General features: G+C 33.9%; 1 protein-coding gene across 1 annotated transcript in view; it reads left to right on the top strand.

Annotated features, from left to right (window-relative positions):
• Positions 1–16,452, top strand: part of CCDC152 (coiled-coil domain containing 152) — a 36,812-nt gene that overhangs the window by 11,342 nt on the left and 9,018 nt on the right. Inside the window, exons 4-6 of the mRNA XM_076007997.1 lie at positions 3,015–3,083; positions 9,978–10,042; positions 14,595–14,697. Of these exons, the coding sequence (XP_075864112.1) occupies positions 3,015–3,083; positions 9,978–10,042; positions 14,595–14,697 (237 nt within the window). The remainder of the gene's footprint in view (positions 1–3,014; positions 3,084–9,977; positions 10,043–14,594; positions 14,698–16,452) is intronic.

The raw sequence follows: 16,452 nt of genomic DNA on the forward strand, positions 1-16,452 counted from the left end.
CATATAGTAGTAACATTCATCAAATGTTGGGCAGGTGGGAGGGGGAGGAGGGGATAGGTATATTCACACCTAATGGGTGTGGTGCACACCATTTGGGGGATGGACATACTTGTAACTCTGACTCAGGCAGGGCAAAGGCAATATATGTAACCTAAACATTTGTACCCCCATAATATTCTGAAAATAATTAAGAAAAAACTCTTCGTGGTTTAAGGAAAATAGATGTAAACCAAGTGGAACAGCAAAATAGCAAAGGACATAATCCAGTAGATCATAGAAAATAAAAATCAAATAACTTGTAAACATAAGAAAAGAGGTTTGAACTCTCATAATTTAAAAATTCTATATGAAATACCATTTTTACAGGTGGAAAATGATCAAGAACTATAATATTTTATTAGCAAAGAAGTAAAGAAACAGTCATTCTCATATATTGCTAGTTAGACACTAAAACCTCTGTGGAAAATACATTGGCAATATCTATCAAAACCGAAAATTCACATGTCCTTTCACCTCGCTGTTACACTTCTAGGAGTATGTCCTAAAGATACACTTTTATATATGCAAAATGATGGATATATTTATTGCTACATTGTTTATAAAAGATAAAAAGAATACAAACTGTCAGTAGAGATCTAGTTAGATAAATTATGGTATATTCATCTAATAAAATACTGTGCAGCTGATAAGAATGAAGTAGTTTTATGTAACATAGAATGATATCTGAGATATAGTACATGAAAACAGTAATGTGCAGAATAGTGTGCTATCATTTTTACAAAATTATATCTTTACACAAACAAAAACACCTTCTCTCCTATATATTTGTATATCTCTGGCAGTATATACACAGTCTCCTGGTGAGAGTGCCTGCCTTGGGGAGACAGAAACTAGTTAGTTTGGGAACAGAGACTGGAGTGAAATCAGCTTTTCACTACACTTATGTATCATTTATGTTATTTTAAAAAATAAATAGGTTTAAAAAAATCAAATTCTACTTATTCTAAATCTAATGTCCTTTTTGCTGGATAATATTTAGCAGAAGTAAAAGAACAAGTGAAGATGACAACTTATAGAGCCAAGTGTATACTGATTCACTTATGGAGGAAGGGCAAAGTACACATGATTGAATTTATTCAAAAATAAAGTACAATATCTGGACATTTTATTTTTTATATTTGATACTAGATAAAGAATTTCCTTGCCAATTCAATATGGTAATAATATTAGTATTAAGGATCAAGTACTGTAGAAAATTCTTTACATTCATAATTGCATTTAATATTTCCAACTACTGTATTAAATAGATCTGAATATTCATATTTGTTAGTTAACATTAGAACCTAAATTTGAGCTCAAAATGATGTTGGTTTACTAAATTACATAGTATGTAAAAAATGGCGTAATATTTTGAACTCTGGGTTTTAGGAAGAACTTAATAGGACAGTACTCTTTAAATTACATAGTATAAAGTACAATAGAAAAAATAACGTTGGTTATGGTTTGCAAAGAAAATTAAAAGCTATCATTCTCAATAAATGAATGCTACTCTACCTTATGAAGAATTTTTTAATCAAACAAGGGTCCATTGTGGAAAAAAATGTGTTGAGAGAGCCACCTTGTGTTCACATTTTAAAAATAACATTTTTGAAACATCTAATATACTTTCAGTTACAGGGCTCTGTTTTCAATTTGCTGATTACTAAGGTAACTTCAGCAGCCCTATTTTGCGAATTGCTGGATTCATTACTTTAAAAGACATAAATATAAGTGATGGCAGAGTCTTTAATTTTCTAATTATAACAGCTAGCACAATAACATACATGAAGCAGGTTCTCAGCTAATGTCTCTAAATGTACTTTAATCATAGTTTTATTACAGGAAATAATAAGTTAGAAAAAGTGGAGGATGATGGGAAGTTACCTGACTGGATGGTGAGGATGTTAGGGAAGGTAAGGAGGAGTTAAGAGCCATATGGTAGAACCCTCTATCTTCATAAAACTTTTAACTTCTGCAAAATACTCTCATTTCTATCAGCATAGTTGAAGAAAGTACATAAGACTGAGTGCAGATCCTCTAATTGAAAGGTGAAAAGTTTTACCTTCTCCCTTCACAGTACTGATTCTTTCATTCAGTCAATAAAATATATGTTATTTTTAGGCCAGGTGCTTCTCCACTTACCCCTTTTCTGCTCCAGTTTACTATGATATTACCTATCTATCCATCAGTCACTCAACAAATATTCATGGATTGCCTGCTATGGACCACAACTGTTCTAAATACTAGGGAAAAATGGTAAGCAAAACAAAAATAGACCCTGCTGTTATAGAGCTTATAAACAAGTGGACTGACTGTGAAAGTCACAAAAGATTCCACCACTGTGGCTCGTGGTAGGTAACCAATAGCATAATCAAGGCTTGATTGCACATATCAGAGCTCTAACATTTGCAGTGAAGGTTCTATCTCTTATTATAATATGTTGTCAAAGCTGTTTGCATAAAAGTTGCTGATGCCTTGGAACATTAATCATTGAGTTTTTACTCCTTTTGTTGCTAATCTCTTGCCCTAAGACTCAAGCACAAGTACTAAGAGGTCAGGTTGGAGAACAGTAAGAAAAACATTGTATTATACCTTCTCACCAGCTGTGGCCCTCTATCTTTAAATAAAACTGAATATAATTTGCCTCTCTTTCATGGAATATTTGCATGGACACACTCCTCAGAGTTCCCCAGACATGTCCACGTATGCCTCACTTCTGGGGCAGACATTGCTAAGGCAAATGGTAAGATCTTGACCATACTGTGCTTTAGAAAACTCATTACTAAGTTTTGAAATTCACTGGACTTAAAGGGTGATTAAAAATTATTTGTTATATGATTTACTTTGAAATGCCTGGTTGCTTTGTTAAGATCTCATAATTGTCAATTAAACATTATTTTAATTATTTCAACCAAGAGAATAATTTCAAAATGAAATCAAGGAATTTTCAAATAAATTTATCTCTTATGTTTTAGAATGTGCTACTCTTCATAGTATGATAAAAGGGCTACAACAGACTGTTGAATGTCAACACAATTTTAAAGGTAAGTTAGGGGAAAAAAGTAAAATCTAAAAAAGCATGATTTATTTGAGCACCTTTAAAAATGGAGAGTTTTTACATTGTTGACAATAAGTTACTTTTAATTTGGTCTTATTCAATTCATCAGCTAAGAGCAAGACTCCTTACTACTTACAAGTACTTTCCTAGAAGATTATGAAATAAGAAATGCTATGTTGAACAGAACAATTCAGTCATATTCTATCTAACAGGGACATCAGGGGATGTTTTTCAATAGGTCATAATAGTTCTTTTATTACTTTCAAATGTTTAGAAACATTTATTCTCAGTAGCACTCTTGGTCTTTAATTACCCTGTGTTCAGTTTTGAAGGGTGGGTATTTAGTAGTTAAATGATTATTTTATTCAAACCACAGTAATAGTTTACCATTTAATTTTTTGTCTTTGTCTAACTGAAGCCAACACATTTAGCCTATCTTATTTTTAATAACCATGTTAACCTGATAAACCTACCATTCACAAAACAGAGTGACCAAGTGTTTTGTATTGTTTTGATTCAGCTATGTAATAGCTGTGAGATTTTCCTCTGCTATACCAGAGATTAGGATTGCCTTAAGGCCCCTTCCAACATAAAACTCACATCAAATAAGGATTTCTTATCTGAGGCCTCTGCTTTTATCATAAATAAAGCACCTAACATATGTAGAGAGATAAAATATTGATCTTATATGTCACTTCTTTAATTTGGTATGTTCTTTCTTATTGTCTTTATAGTTTTCTAATTGAGCAGTATTTTAAGAAATACTATTAATGCTTAATCTTAATTTTCCCCATTTCTTTTCCCTAAAATGAGGGCTTTCATGCCCCAATCCCAAGGCTAAGTGCTCAGAACAACTTTTCCCTTCTTTATGACTAAAATACAACACCCAGCTGGATTAAAAAATATGCGAAGACTCATAATCCTTTCCAGCCCTCTTATTCTGAGATTCAAGTGGTATTTAATTTAATTTGGAAGATTTTGTTTTAAATAATACATCTATTAGAAATTAAAGTCACTGAGCAGCACCTAAGTGGACACATAGGTACTACAGTAATAGGGTATTGGGCAGGTGGGAGATGGGAGGGGGTGGCTATGTACATACATAATGAGTGAGATGTGCACCATCTGGGGGATGGTCATACTGGAAACTCAGACTTGTGGGGGGAGGGGGGAAAGGGCATTTATTGAAACCTTAAAATTTATACCCCCATAATATGCTGAAATAAAAAAAAAATTAAAGTCAAATGCTTTGAAGTTCTAGGAAATCAATTATGAATATATTAAACATTATTTGTTTGTAAAAGGATATCAAACATTGATCAACAGTCAAGCATACCATTTTTTCACAGATATGGTAGAGCATGAGTTTTTCCCAAGTTTATTTAGATATAGTTGACAAGTTGTATATATTTAAGATATATAACATGATGATTTGATATATGTAAACACTGAAATATTCACCATAATCAAGCTAATTAACGTATCCATCACCTCACATAGTTGCCTTAAAGATCTAACCCCCTTAGCAAATTTCAAGTCTATGATACAATATTGTTAACTATAGTCACATTGTTGAACTTTAGATCTTCAGAACTTAGTTCTCTTATATAACCAAAACTTTGTACCCCTTGAACAACATCTTGTCATAGCTCCAACCCTTAGTAACCATCATTTTACTCTCTATTTATCTGAGTTCAATGTTTTTAGATTCCACATGTAAGAGATCATGCTGTATTTGTCTTTCTACATCTAGCTTATTTCACTTAGCATAATGCCCTCCAGATTCATCCATGCTGTCACAAATGACAGGATTTCCTTTGGTTTTAAGGCTGAATAATATTCCATTGCATGTATATATATGCCATATACTCTTTATCCATTCATCCATTGATGGATATTTAATTTGTTTTCATATCTTGCCTATCTTAAATAGTGCTAAAATGAACATGGAAGTACAGATATCTCTTTAAGATACTAATTTCATTTGGATATATACCTATATGAGGGATCTATTTTCTATATGTGGTTCTATTTTCAGTCTGAGGGGGAACCTCTATACTGTCTTCTATAATGGTTATACCAATTTATATTTTCAGTAACAGTATATAAAGATTCCCTTCTCTTCACATCCTTGCCAACACTTGCTATCTTTGGTCTTTTTGATAATAGCTGTTTTCATAAGTGTAAAATATCTCACATCATATCTCACATGTCCAAAAAGTCACTGATCAGACCAATGTCAAGAAACTTTCTCCTTATGTTTTCTTCTAATAAGTTTATGGTTCAGGTCTTACATTTAAATCTTTTAATTCAGTTTGAGTTAATTTTTGTATATGATGTGAGATAAGGGTCCAATTTCATTCTTCTGCATGTGGATATCCAGTTTTCCCCAATGTAAAGAAACTATCCTGTCCCAAATATGTGTTCTTGGGACAACTATACATTCCCTAATGTGTATTCTTCAACTTTTGTCAAAGATTAGTTAACATAGATGTGTGAATTTATCTAGTTTTTTATTGTGTTCCATGGTCTATATGTCTATGTGTAGGCCAGTACCATACTGCTTTGATTACTGTAGCTGTGTAATATATTTTGAAATCAGAAAGTGTGATGACATGAGTTTTGTTCTTTTTGCTCAAGATTGCTTTGTCTATTCAAGGTCTTTTGCAGTTCCATATGAATTTTATGATTATTTTGTCTGCTTCTATAAAGAATGCAATTGAGGTTTTGATAAAGATTGCATTGCATTAAATATGTAGATCACTTTGGGTAGTATGGACCTTTTAAGAATAATTCTTCCAATCCATTAACATGAGATGTCTTTCTGTTTATCACTTATTAAAACAAATCAATATGCCTTTGTATAATTTGGAGAACATCAAATTTCCTGACAGAATTCTTTCAGTGATAGGTGCTTTAACATTTCTTATACATACAAGAGGTGTTGGTTTCCTAATTAGCACAATCTTTTTTAGGAAACTCCTCACCCTTAAGTATTATGAATATGTATATATGTGTGTGTATGTGTGTGTGTGTATGTGTGTGTGTGTGTGTGTGCTGGAATAAAGACAAACATATACACCAGTAGAGTAGAATAGAGATCCCAGAAATAGATCCTTGCATTTATATCAAATGATTTTCAACTAGAGTGACAATTTCATTGAGAAAGCACAGTTTTTTCAATAATGGTTGCTAGAAAAACTTAATATCAATATGCAAAAGAATAAAGCTGGACCTTAGGTAACACACCATGTACAAAAATTAACTCAAAATGGGTTAAAGACCTAATGGTAAGAGCTAACACTGTAAAACTCTTGGAAGAAAACATAGGGAAAAGCTTCATGAAACTGGATTTCACAATTTCTTGGATATGACACCAGAAGCAGAGGCAACAAAGGAAGAGACAAATTGGCATTTATCAGAATTTAGAATTTGGAGGCTAGGCACAGTGGCTCACACCTGTAATCCCAGCACTTTGGGAGGTCTAGGTGGAAGGATAACTTAAAGCCAGGAGTCAAGACCTGCCTAGGCAACATAGCATGGCCAGACCCTATGTCTACAAAACAAAGAAAAAATTAGCTGAGCATAGTGTCACAAGCCTGTAGTCCTAGGTACTTGGGAGGCTGAGTTGGGAAGATAGCTTGAGCCCAGAAGTTCAAGGTTACAGTGAGCTATGATCATACTGTTGCCACTGAACTGCAGCCTGGGTAACAGAGTGAGATCCTGTCTCAAGAAAAACAAAAAATCTTTTGTGTATCAAGGATATATTAGTAGAGTAAATAGACAATCCAAAGAATGGGAGAAAATATTTGCAAATCACATATTTGATAAGGGATTAACATCCAGAATATATAAAGAACTCAACAATTTGACAACAAAGAAAAACAATTTGGTTCACAAATAGCCAATGGACTTGAACAGACATTTCTTCAAAAAAGATATGCAAATGACCAGTAAGCACAGAAAATATGCTCAACATCATTAACCCTTAGGGAAGTGCAAATCAAAACCACAATGAGATACCACTTTATACATATTAGGATGCCTATTATTAAAAAAAATAAGTTTGGTGAGGATGTGGAGAAATTAGAACCCTTGTGAATTGCTGTGATACTGTAAAATGGTGCAGCTGCTGTGGAAAATTGACAATTCTTCAAGAAATTAAACATAGAACTACCAAATGATGCAGTAACTCCAGTCTTGGATGCAGACGCAAAAGAATCAAAAGCAGGGATGCAGAGATTTGTACAGCAATGTTCATAGCAGCATTACTCGCAAGAGCCAAAACAACCCAAATGTTCATCGACAGATGAATCAATAAACAAAATGTGGTATATGTTAATATATACAATGGAATGTTATTCAGCCTTAATAAGAAATGAAATTCTGATACATACTATAACATGGCTGAAACTTGAAGACATTACTATGATTCCACTTATGTGCTATACCTGAAATTCAGAGAGACAAAAAGTAGAACAGTAGTTGCCAGACTAGTGGGAGGGAGAGAGGGGAGTTCTTGTTTCATTGATACAAAGTTCAGTATGGTATGATAAAAAAGTTCTGGAGATGGATAGTGAAGATAGTTATTCAACAATGTGAGTATGCTTAGTGCCACTGAAGCATACACTTAAAATGGCTAAAATGGTAACTTTTGTTATGTATATTTTATCATAATAAAATAATACTTCGACTTTAAAATTATATAAAGCTGAATGACAGAAGAAAGGCAAGCTCCCTTACTAGTAGAAAGATCAAAATTCTCTGAAAGCTGCACTTTCAAAACTCTACAATACACACATTGTACTGACAAGATGCATTTCACTTTGAAAACTTTCAGGTAGCATGACTATGAGAGCATTGTGTCCCCATGGTTTGAAAATCTCATTAGAATGGGGGGGAAAGCAGAAAACATATCTGAAGTCTTTTGTTACCAAAGGGAATAGTACATTTTGTGTGTGTTTTCTTGGAAATATTTTCATACAATCAATGTGTGTTTCATTCAAAAAACATCAAATTTTCTGACAAAATTTTTATAAAATTGAAGTCATCGAGATAAGGCTTTGTTTAAAATATGACCCCTAAAAAAAAGCCTTTAAAATATGACCCTTTAAAATATAACACTTTTCCTATCTGTGTCTGATCCTAACCTTTGAAAGCTAATTGATTTTAGATTTTTATTTTAAATTTAATATTGTGATTTAATGCCTCTGCTATTTCCAAGGCTCCTCTCAACATTACTATACTACAAAACAAACCTTCCTAAAGCATTGTTCAGATAATGTCAAAAATCTTTACATTTGTTGTTGTTTTGTTTGTTTTAACTAGTTTTTGATTGTGTTTATAGTTAAGGTTGTAGAGAGGAATGTGTAATAGGTGACTTTTCCTATTAACCTGAAATCAGTGACCAGGGCCCACTCTGCAATTAACAGCAACAAAATAGCTACATATTCCCATATTCTAAAAAACAGCTGCCAAAAAGTTACCAAAATTTGGGTTGAATCCAAACTCTCAATATATTTGCCACAACTACCTAGAGAACTAGACCCTCAAAAATTTAGAGAATTTTTCATCTCTCCCCTTCTTTGTTTCCAACCTCCAAGAGATAGACCCAGAGGAAAGACAGGGAAGAGCAATTAAAGAGCAAACTAAGTCCATGTGTCCTTCTAGCCACAGATCTAGCCAGTGATAAGGGTCATGAAAACTTTCAATTAAATAGGAAATTGAGGTTTTAAATTGACCCACATGTTTAGTAATCAAAATTAACTATAGGGTTTTAAAATTTGCCCAAAAGGTCATTAAGGCATTGTGTTTAGTTACCCAAACCAGACACCTAAAAGGCAAATGCTCCCCCCATTTCACTTTTACCTCCTCTATCCAACCAGTCACTAAATCCCTTGGTAATTCTACCATCTAAATAGTTCTCAGTGCCTACTTTTTTCTATACTGTCACTGAATTAATTTAGGTTCTTTATCTCCTACTTGATCTATCCTTACTGATCTCCATGCCCCTAGGGCAGGCATTCTCAAACTACAGCCCGAAGGCCACAGCCACCTAGCACATTTATCTGTCCCTGGGGTGTTTTTGCTGCCACTGCCTGTCCTGCTTAGCAGCCAACTCATCCCGGCCCACAGTGCGCACTCTCCAACGGTCTGAGGGACAGTGAACTGGCCCCCTGTTTAAAAAGTTTGAGGACCCCTGTTCTAGGGTCAAAACTCTCATTCCTCATCCACATTACCAGATAATCTTTTTAGTACATAACTCTAATCATTTCACTTATTCATTGTTCAAAATTCTTTGATGACTCCCTGTAACCTTTAAAGCAAAATCCAAAGTCATTTATATAGAATATGTCCACCTTGGTGATATGGCTCCAATCTATATAATACCTCTTCTTCACACTTTACACTCCAATGATACTGTACTTGATTTGTAGTTTTTCCAGACCTGCTGTATTCACTCAAGCCCCAAGGTCTTCTGTGTAATTTTTTGTGTTTAGAATGCCCTCCCTTAACATGGGATAGCCTTATCATTTAAATCTCAGCCCAAGTGGTCCTTCTTCTCTAAATTTTTTCCTTACTTCAAGCTGACTTAGGCTTCCCTTTCATAAGTTTCTACAATATTTCTGATACATTTTCACTATAGAGCAATTATTATATCATAGTATAACTACTAACATCTGACTCATTACTACATGAGTTTTTGAAGAGCAATTGCTCTCTTTTTGTTTCTACATTCCCAGTATATAGCACAGTGCGTGATGTGTAGTAGGTGCTGGATGTATGTTTATTGAATGCATACATGAATGGAAGCAAAAACACTAAGCATATTCCCATATTAATCAAAAATGGATTTTGTTTTTTGATTATTTTTACACAGATGAAAATGAACAACTAAAAAGAAATGCTGATCTTATAAAAGAGAAGTTAAAGTCTCATGAACAGGTGAGTTTATTATTATATTCAATCAAGTCCCTGTAAAGCATTTGTCTTTTCAAATTAGAAAATAAGGGATTGTATTCATTAATAAACACAGCCAAAAATTTGTGTGTATGCAGATATATATAAGCACCAAAATCTTTAATACATGAAAATTTATTTTTAAAGTAATACAAGTTTTGATAACTCTAATATTTTTATAAAATATAATGTACTAATATATCACTTGCATTACTGTTTCTTTCTGCTAAAAAGATATGCAGTTATTTTGCTACATATTTTTAATTACATTAATAGTGTTTTTACTCTAGAGCAGATGCCCTCAAACTACGGACTGTGGGCCACATGCAGGTGTTTTTGCCCATTTGTTTTTTTTTTACTTCAAAATAAGATATGTGCAGTGTGCATAGGAATTTGTTAATAGCTTTTTTAAAACTATAGTCCAGCCCTCCAATGGTCTGAGGGACAGTGAACTGGCTCCCTGTTTAAAAAGTTTAAGGACCCCTGCCCTGGAGTATAGTCTATTGATTAGCACTTATGAATATTTTTCATTCTAAGATAAGTGAGCCTGTACTCTCTATGATTTGGGTAATTGTTGCATCTTTCTTTTTTTTTTTTTTTTTTTTTTGACAGAGTCTCACTCTGTTGCCTGGGCTAGAGTGCTGTGGCATCAGCCTAGCTCACAGCAACCTCAAACTCATGGACTCAAGCAATCCTACTGCCTCAGCCTCCCAAGTAGCTGGGACTACAGGCATGTGCCACCATGCCTGGCTAAGTTTACATATATATATATATATATATATATATATATATATATATATATATATATATTTAGTTGTCCAGTTAATTTAATTGTTGCAGCTTTCAAATGAAGGGAACAATCTCCTATAGGAACAGTATAGTGATAGCAACTGTAGACAGTGCCTACGAAACATGAAAGATGCTTAATAAACGTTGGTTCCCATTCCTCTGCCCTTTGGGAGGCTCATTATTCTAACTTATTCTCATCTCCCATAAGCCAATTCTGGCAGACCTAAGATCTCCAATACTCAAGTTGGATCTAGAGGAGGCTTCAGCTTGAAGAATCTCCCTAAATTCAGTCTGGTTCCTCATTTGAAAAGCCTCTGAAGAAACCTGCCCAGTATTTTGGGTAATACTCAGCAGTAATAAGTAGCACTCTGGCTGTGCTCTTACAAAAATATAGCTTTTCATCCCCAATTTTGAGGTGGTTTAAATATTTGTGGACTTATCTTGTTTCATGAAAGGGCCATTTATGGAAAGTGCCTCCCAAATGCTAAAGGAGCTGAGAAACCAAAAAAGGAGGCAGACAAATTCAGTTTGTTGGTATGGGGTGATTTAGTAGGGGAACTTATGGACAGAGCATAGTCTTTAGTGGCCACAAAACAGGTAGATATCTGCACTGCAACTCACTAGACTCGGCTTATATCTTGGGGGAAAAGTGTATGGGGGCTCTGGAAGAAATTTGTAGGTGGCTTTGGGCGTTACAGCCTATGATGTGTGCAACAACATCAAGGATTTTTTGGAGGAAAGGCAAATAAATAGGTGTTCCTACATGAGGAGTAATACGTCAACTAGACATCTTGGAGACATTCCTGGACTTATGGTTAGTCGGGAGTCACATAACAGATTAACATTTAAAATAAAGTCACTCTTGTCCTCACACATCCTATCTTTTTCCCCCCTTTGTCCCTTTTTCCTTTATTCTTTCCCAGTCCCTTCCATATCTTGACTGTAGAGCTCTACAATAAATGGCGAAGTCAGGTTGGAATCAGAGTAGGGAGCAAGGAGAGAGAAAATTTTATCTCCTTTCCTTTCTAAAACTTCAAGTCCTAGGATACTACTTTTGTCTAGAATATTATCGGAATTTTCAAAGGAGTGGAAATTAAATAGAAAACATCACAATCCAAGATTCTGAATTTTTTATTTAGCTGCTGTTCAAAGCAAACTAAAAAATGACCTCAATCCAATGAGGATTTGCTAGTACAATATCTCTAGACACATCCAAAACTCATAAAGAACTGCTCCCTAGGAACAAACTCAGGAGATACATTAGCTAATAGTGATATTTGTGGGAGAAGTGGATTTTTGTAACTTTTATACAGAGAATCATTAAATTTTATAAAGCAAGAATACAACCAGAGGCTATCCCTTGGAATTTAAAGTTCCCAGAAAAGATATGAGAAGAAGGCAACCGATTATAACTTATTGAGGCTTGGTCCCCTTAGAAAAGGAAGGAATTAAATTCCTTAGGACTGGCACAGGCTGAAATGGGGGAGCAGAACCTGGTGAGATACAGCTTGACTCAGCCTGAACTTTAGGATGGCCTTTATGCCTAGTGGCTTTGGTGGAAATCCTCGGTCTTGCCGAATTCATGGAAGTGTTCTACTGTAGTGGTAACATTTTCAGGTGGCAAAATCAGTGGAATATTCCAGGATAGATAGATTTGTCTCTTGTGGTTTCTCAGAGCAGCAATGGCTTAGTGCACACAGTTAAGTCCAGAATAGTTTATGAAAGAAGCTACTCTGTAGTTGCCCATCCAGAAACCTAGATACATGTATATGGAAAATGGTAATTTGTGAGATTCACCCCTGAATTCACCTGCCTAGTTTTCATCAGATCCAAGACATTGGATTGGTTTGGCCATTCCTGCAAGTTGCCTGGCAGGGTGAGTACAACAAATAGGAATCCAGACTATATGCCTTGAATTGAGGTAATCTGGAGGAATGTGTGTCTATTTAAAATTGTATAACTTATATAAACCAGTGTGTTTTGACCTTTATTTTAACTCCTCAGTACCATTGAATATCTATTAAAAGCTATGAACCCTTCCTGAGAAAAATGTTCAAAGGCATGCATGCACATACACACACACCCCCACATAATTTTGCATAAAATTTCAGAAAGTTGAGGGACCCTCAAAATCCCATTCACTGGGTCTGGGCTAAAATCTCTGATCTAAATAATTCTTATTGTTACTCCCATTCATTCAACAAATATACATCAAGGTATACATATATATGAAGTTGGGAATACAATATTGAATCCCAGCTTTTATGGTGTTTAGAGGCTTTTATTCACCTTCTTGCCTTTATTATTGCTTTTTTCTATTCTCCTACTTAACTTTTATTCTTTCTGCTTACCTTTTCTCTTGTCTACATCTTAGGCCTATGAGTAGTTTCTTATGTAAGACCATACTCCTGAAAAAATGGTAAAGTTTGTCTTGGGAGCTTTCTATTCCAGCACCACTCTCAATGGTCCTCTCCCTGTTATTAGCATGATAAATCTTCCCTATGCTTCAACAATTTAAGAAGCTAATCTCAGGCTGCTATGGAGGACTTTTCAAATCCCAAATCTATCTTCTCTTAATGCCTCCTCCTAAAGCTAACCCTTATCATGAGTAGTGCTTAATCTCCTTCTAGGAATTAGGAATATTTACATAATTTTCAGAAACAGAAGTTCAGCCCACATTCAAAGAGACTCATCCTACATTAGAGTAAGCTTGCTAGCTGTAGAACAGTGCCTTCCATTAGCTCTAAAGTATAGTTTTAGCCCATATTGAACATATTTTAATGTTGTAGTAGCATTTATCTGTACAATTAAATGTTTTGAGCATCCATAACATGCTAAACACTGGTGATAAATATTCAGGAAATAAAGGTAAAAATATATTGTTTCTATATTATCTTTATCGCCTTAGGTCAGAGATCAGTCTTTTTCATGAAATTCATGAAGCAGAGAGTAGAGTAGTAGTTAGCAGGAACTGTTAGGGTGACAAGGCAATTGAGGAGAAGTTGGCCAAAGGATATAAAATTTCAATTAGACAGAAGGAATAAACCACATTGTATTAATACAATGTGGTTATTGTGGTAACAATGTGTCATATACCTGAGAATTGCTAAGGAGTAGATTTTAAATATTCTTACCACAAAAATATGAGAAGTATGTGAGGTAATAGATATATTAATTAGCTTGATTTAGGCATTTCACTATATATATATATATATATATATATATATATATATATATATATATATATATAGTGAGATATATATATCTCTCAAAAATATCAGCCAGGCACAGTGACTTGCACCTATAGTCTTGACTACTTGGAAAGCTGAGGTAGAAGGATCCTTTGAGGTCAGGAGTATGAGACCAGCCTGGGCAATATAGTATCTCTAAAAACAGGATTTTGTTTTTGGGTGGAGGGGTCCACTAGCCCCTCAGTCCCTGCAGTGGGGAACAAGTGCTGCTCTTTGCCTTTAAATATATTTATATGTCATGTTATATACCATAAATATATACAATTTTTATTTATTAATTAAAATTAAAATTTAAATTAAAAAATAAATATTGCACTATGTACATACAAAAAAATAAATTGGTCTTTCTCAAAGCTGATTATTCAAACAATAAATATTTCCCTTCTAGATATGATTATATCAAATATTAATATAAACTGAGATTTCACCTTTCTATTAATCAGAAGTTATATACACATATTTATATTTTTTAAATTAATATGTATTTTAATCTCTAGGAATATAAGAATAATATTGCCAAACTTGTAAGTGAAATGAAAATCAAAGAGGAGGGATATAAGATAGAAATAAGCAAACTTTGTCAGGACATGCAGAAAAAAGGTAAGTTTTTAATTTTTTTTTTCTTTTTCTTTTCTTTCTGGAAAGAAAGGTGATGCTGAAGTTTTTAACTTTTAATTTAATGGATTCTAAGATATCATAAAGCAATTTAAATATGTGAATAATTTTTTAGTAAGAGCCAATATTCTTGAATGAACGTTGCCTTAATGCATTTTAATTTTGGTTTCATGCCTTTCTATATATTTTTGTTTACAAATACATTTCTAAATTTCATTTCTAGTATCTGTACTTAGTATTAGCTAATGTGAAACACTGTCCATATATAATTAGTATAAAATATATAATTAATAACTTTTATAGGTATATACTTAGCATATTGAATATAATTTCACTAATGAAATTTTCCTCCTTCAGTAAAGCAGATCTCATGAGCCTATGTTGAGGGGTAATTGGTTTCATACAGTTATTTAAAATCCTTTTTTAATGAGTCTACCTTTATGCACATCATGTGCAAAAATTAATTTGAAATGGATGATAGGTCTAAATGTAAAACCTACACCTATAAAACGGCTAGACGCATGCATAAGAAATCATCTTTGTGACCCTGAGTTAGGCATAACTTCTTTGAAAGAAAAAAAAAAGCACAAACAATAAAGGTGAAAGTTCTAAATTGAACTTCATCAAAATTATTCATTTCTAACCTTCAACACTGTTAAGAAAATGAATAGAAAGGCCATAAAATGGGAGAAAATACTTGCAAATGCATATCTGATAAGAACTTATATGAAAAATATATAAAGAACTCCAACAATTCAATGAGAAGAAGTTAGACAATTTAACAAGGAAATGGGCAAAATATTTGAACAGTTACTACCCCAGAGATGTACAGATGGAAAATAAGCACATGGAACAATGTTCAACATAATTAGTTCGTAGGGAAATACAATGAAAATGAAAACCACAATGAGATACTACCATGTACCTTTTAGAGTAGCTAAAATCTTAAAAACTGTCAATGAATGCCACGTTTTGATAAGGATGTGTAACAACATGAACTCTCATACCTTATTGGTGGAACTATAAAATGATACAGTCACTTTAAAAATATCTTGACAATTTCTTTTAAAGTTAAACATGCAGTGAGATAATTTGAGTTCTCTGAGAAGCAGATGCAAAGACAGGATTAGACATTCAAGAGATTTGCTGGAGAAAACATTTGTGAGGGTAGATGGGGAGGGAACAAAGATAAACTGGATGAGCTGTCAGTCTATGATACAAGTTTAACCTCTATGAAGAAAAGAAGAAAGGAAGGAATCTTGGGTAGGGAAAGTCTTAGACTGTGACACATTCCTAAGAAAGTTTCAGCAAAGTTGAGCCAAAGTTGCCCATCAAATAAGTTCTACAACTCTCATGAATAAGCTCGCCTTAGTATCCCTATCAAGCTCAGTCATTGGCTAGGAGCATCTCTTAAGAAGCATGACCTCAACCTAAGCATGGTCATGAAAACAGTCAATTATACTCTCTGAAGTTGGAGGTCTGAAAGGAGCATTTTCATAGTCACTGTAGCCATCCCCTGGACTATACAGGTTCACTTCTGTACATGGCTTCAGGTAACAACTCTTTCATGGTTCCTGTGGGCCTTTCTTCTTAGGGTAACACCTAGAAGAAGAGTTGTTTAAGTGTTCTTCCTCCTAGGAACCTGACCTTATCCTTAGACAGTGGGTTCCAGATCCAAAAATTGATTCTGTTCTGGAAACTGAACAAAGGATGATTATTTTTTAATTGGGGTATGTGCCT

The sequence above is a fragment of the Microcebus murinus genome, chromosome 11 (assembly GCF_040939455.1).
Source record: "Microcebus murinus isolate Inina chromosome 11, M.murinus_Inina_mat1.0, whole genome shotgun sequence".
NCBI classification, from domain to species: Eukaryota; Metazoa; Chordata; class Mammalia; order Primates; family Cheirogaleidae; genus Microcebus; species Microcebus murinus.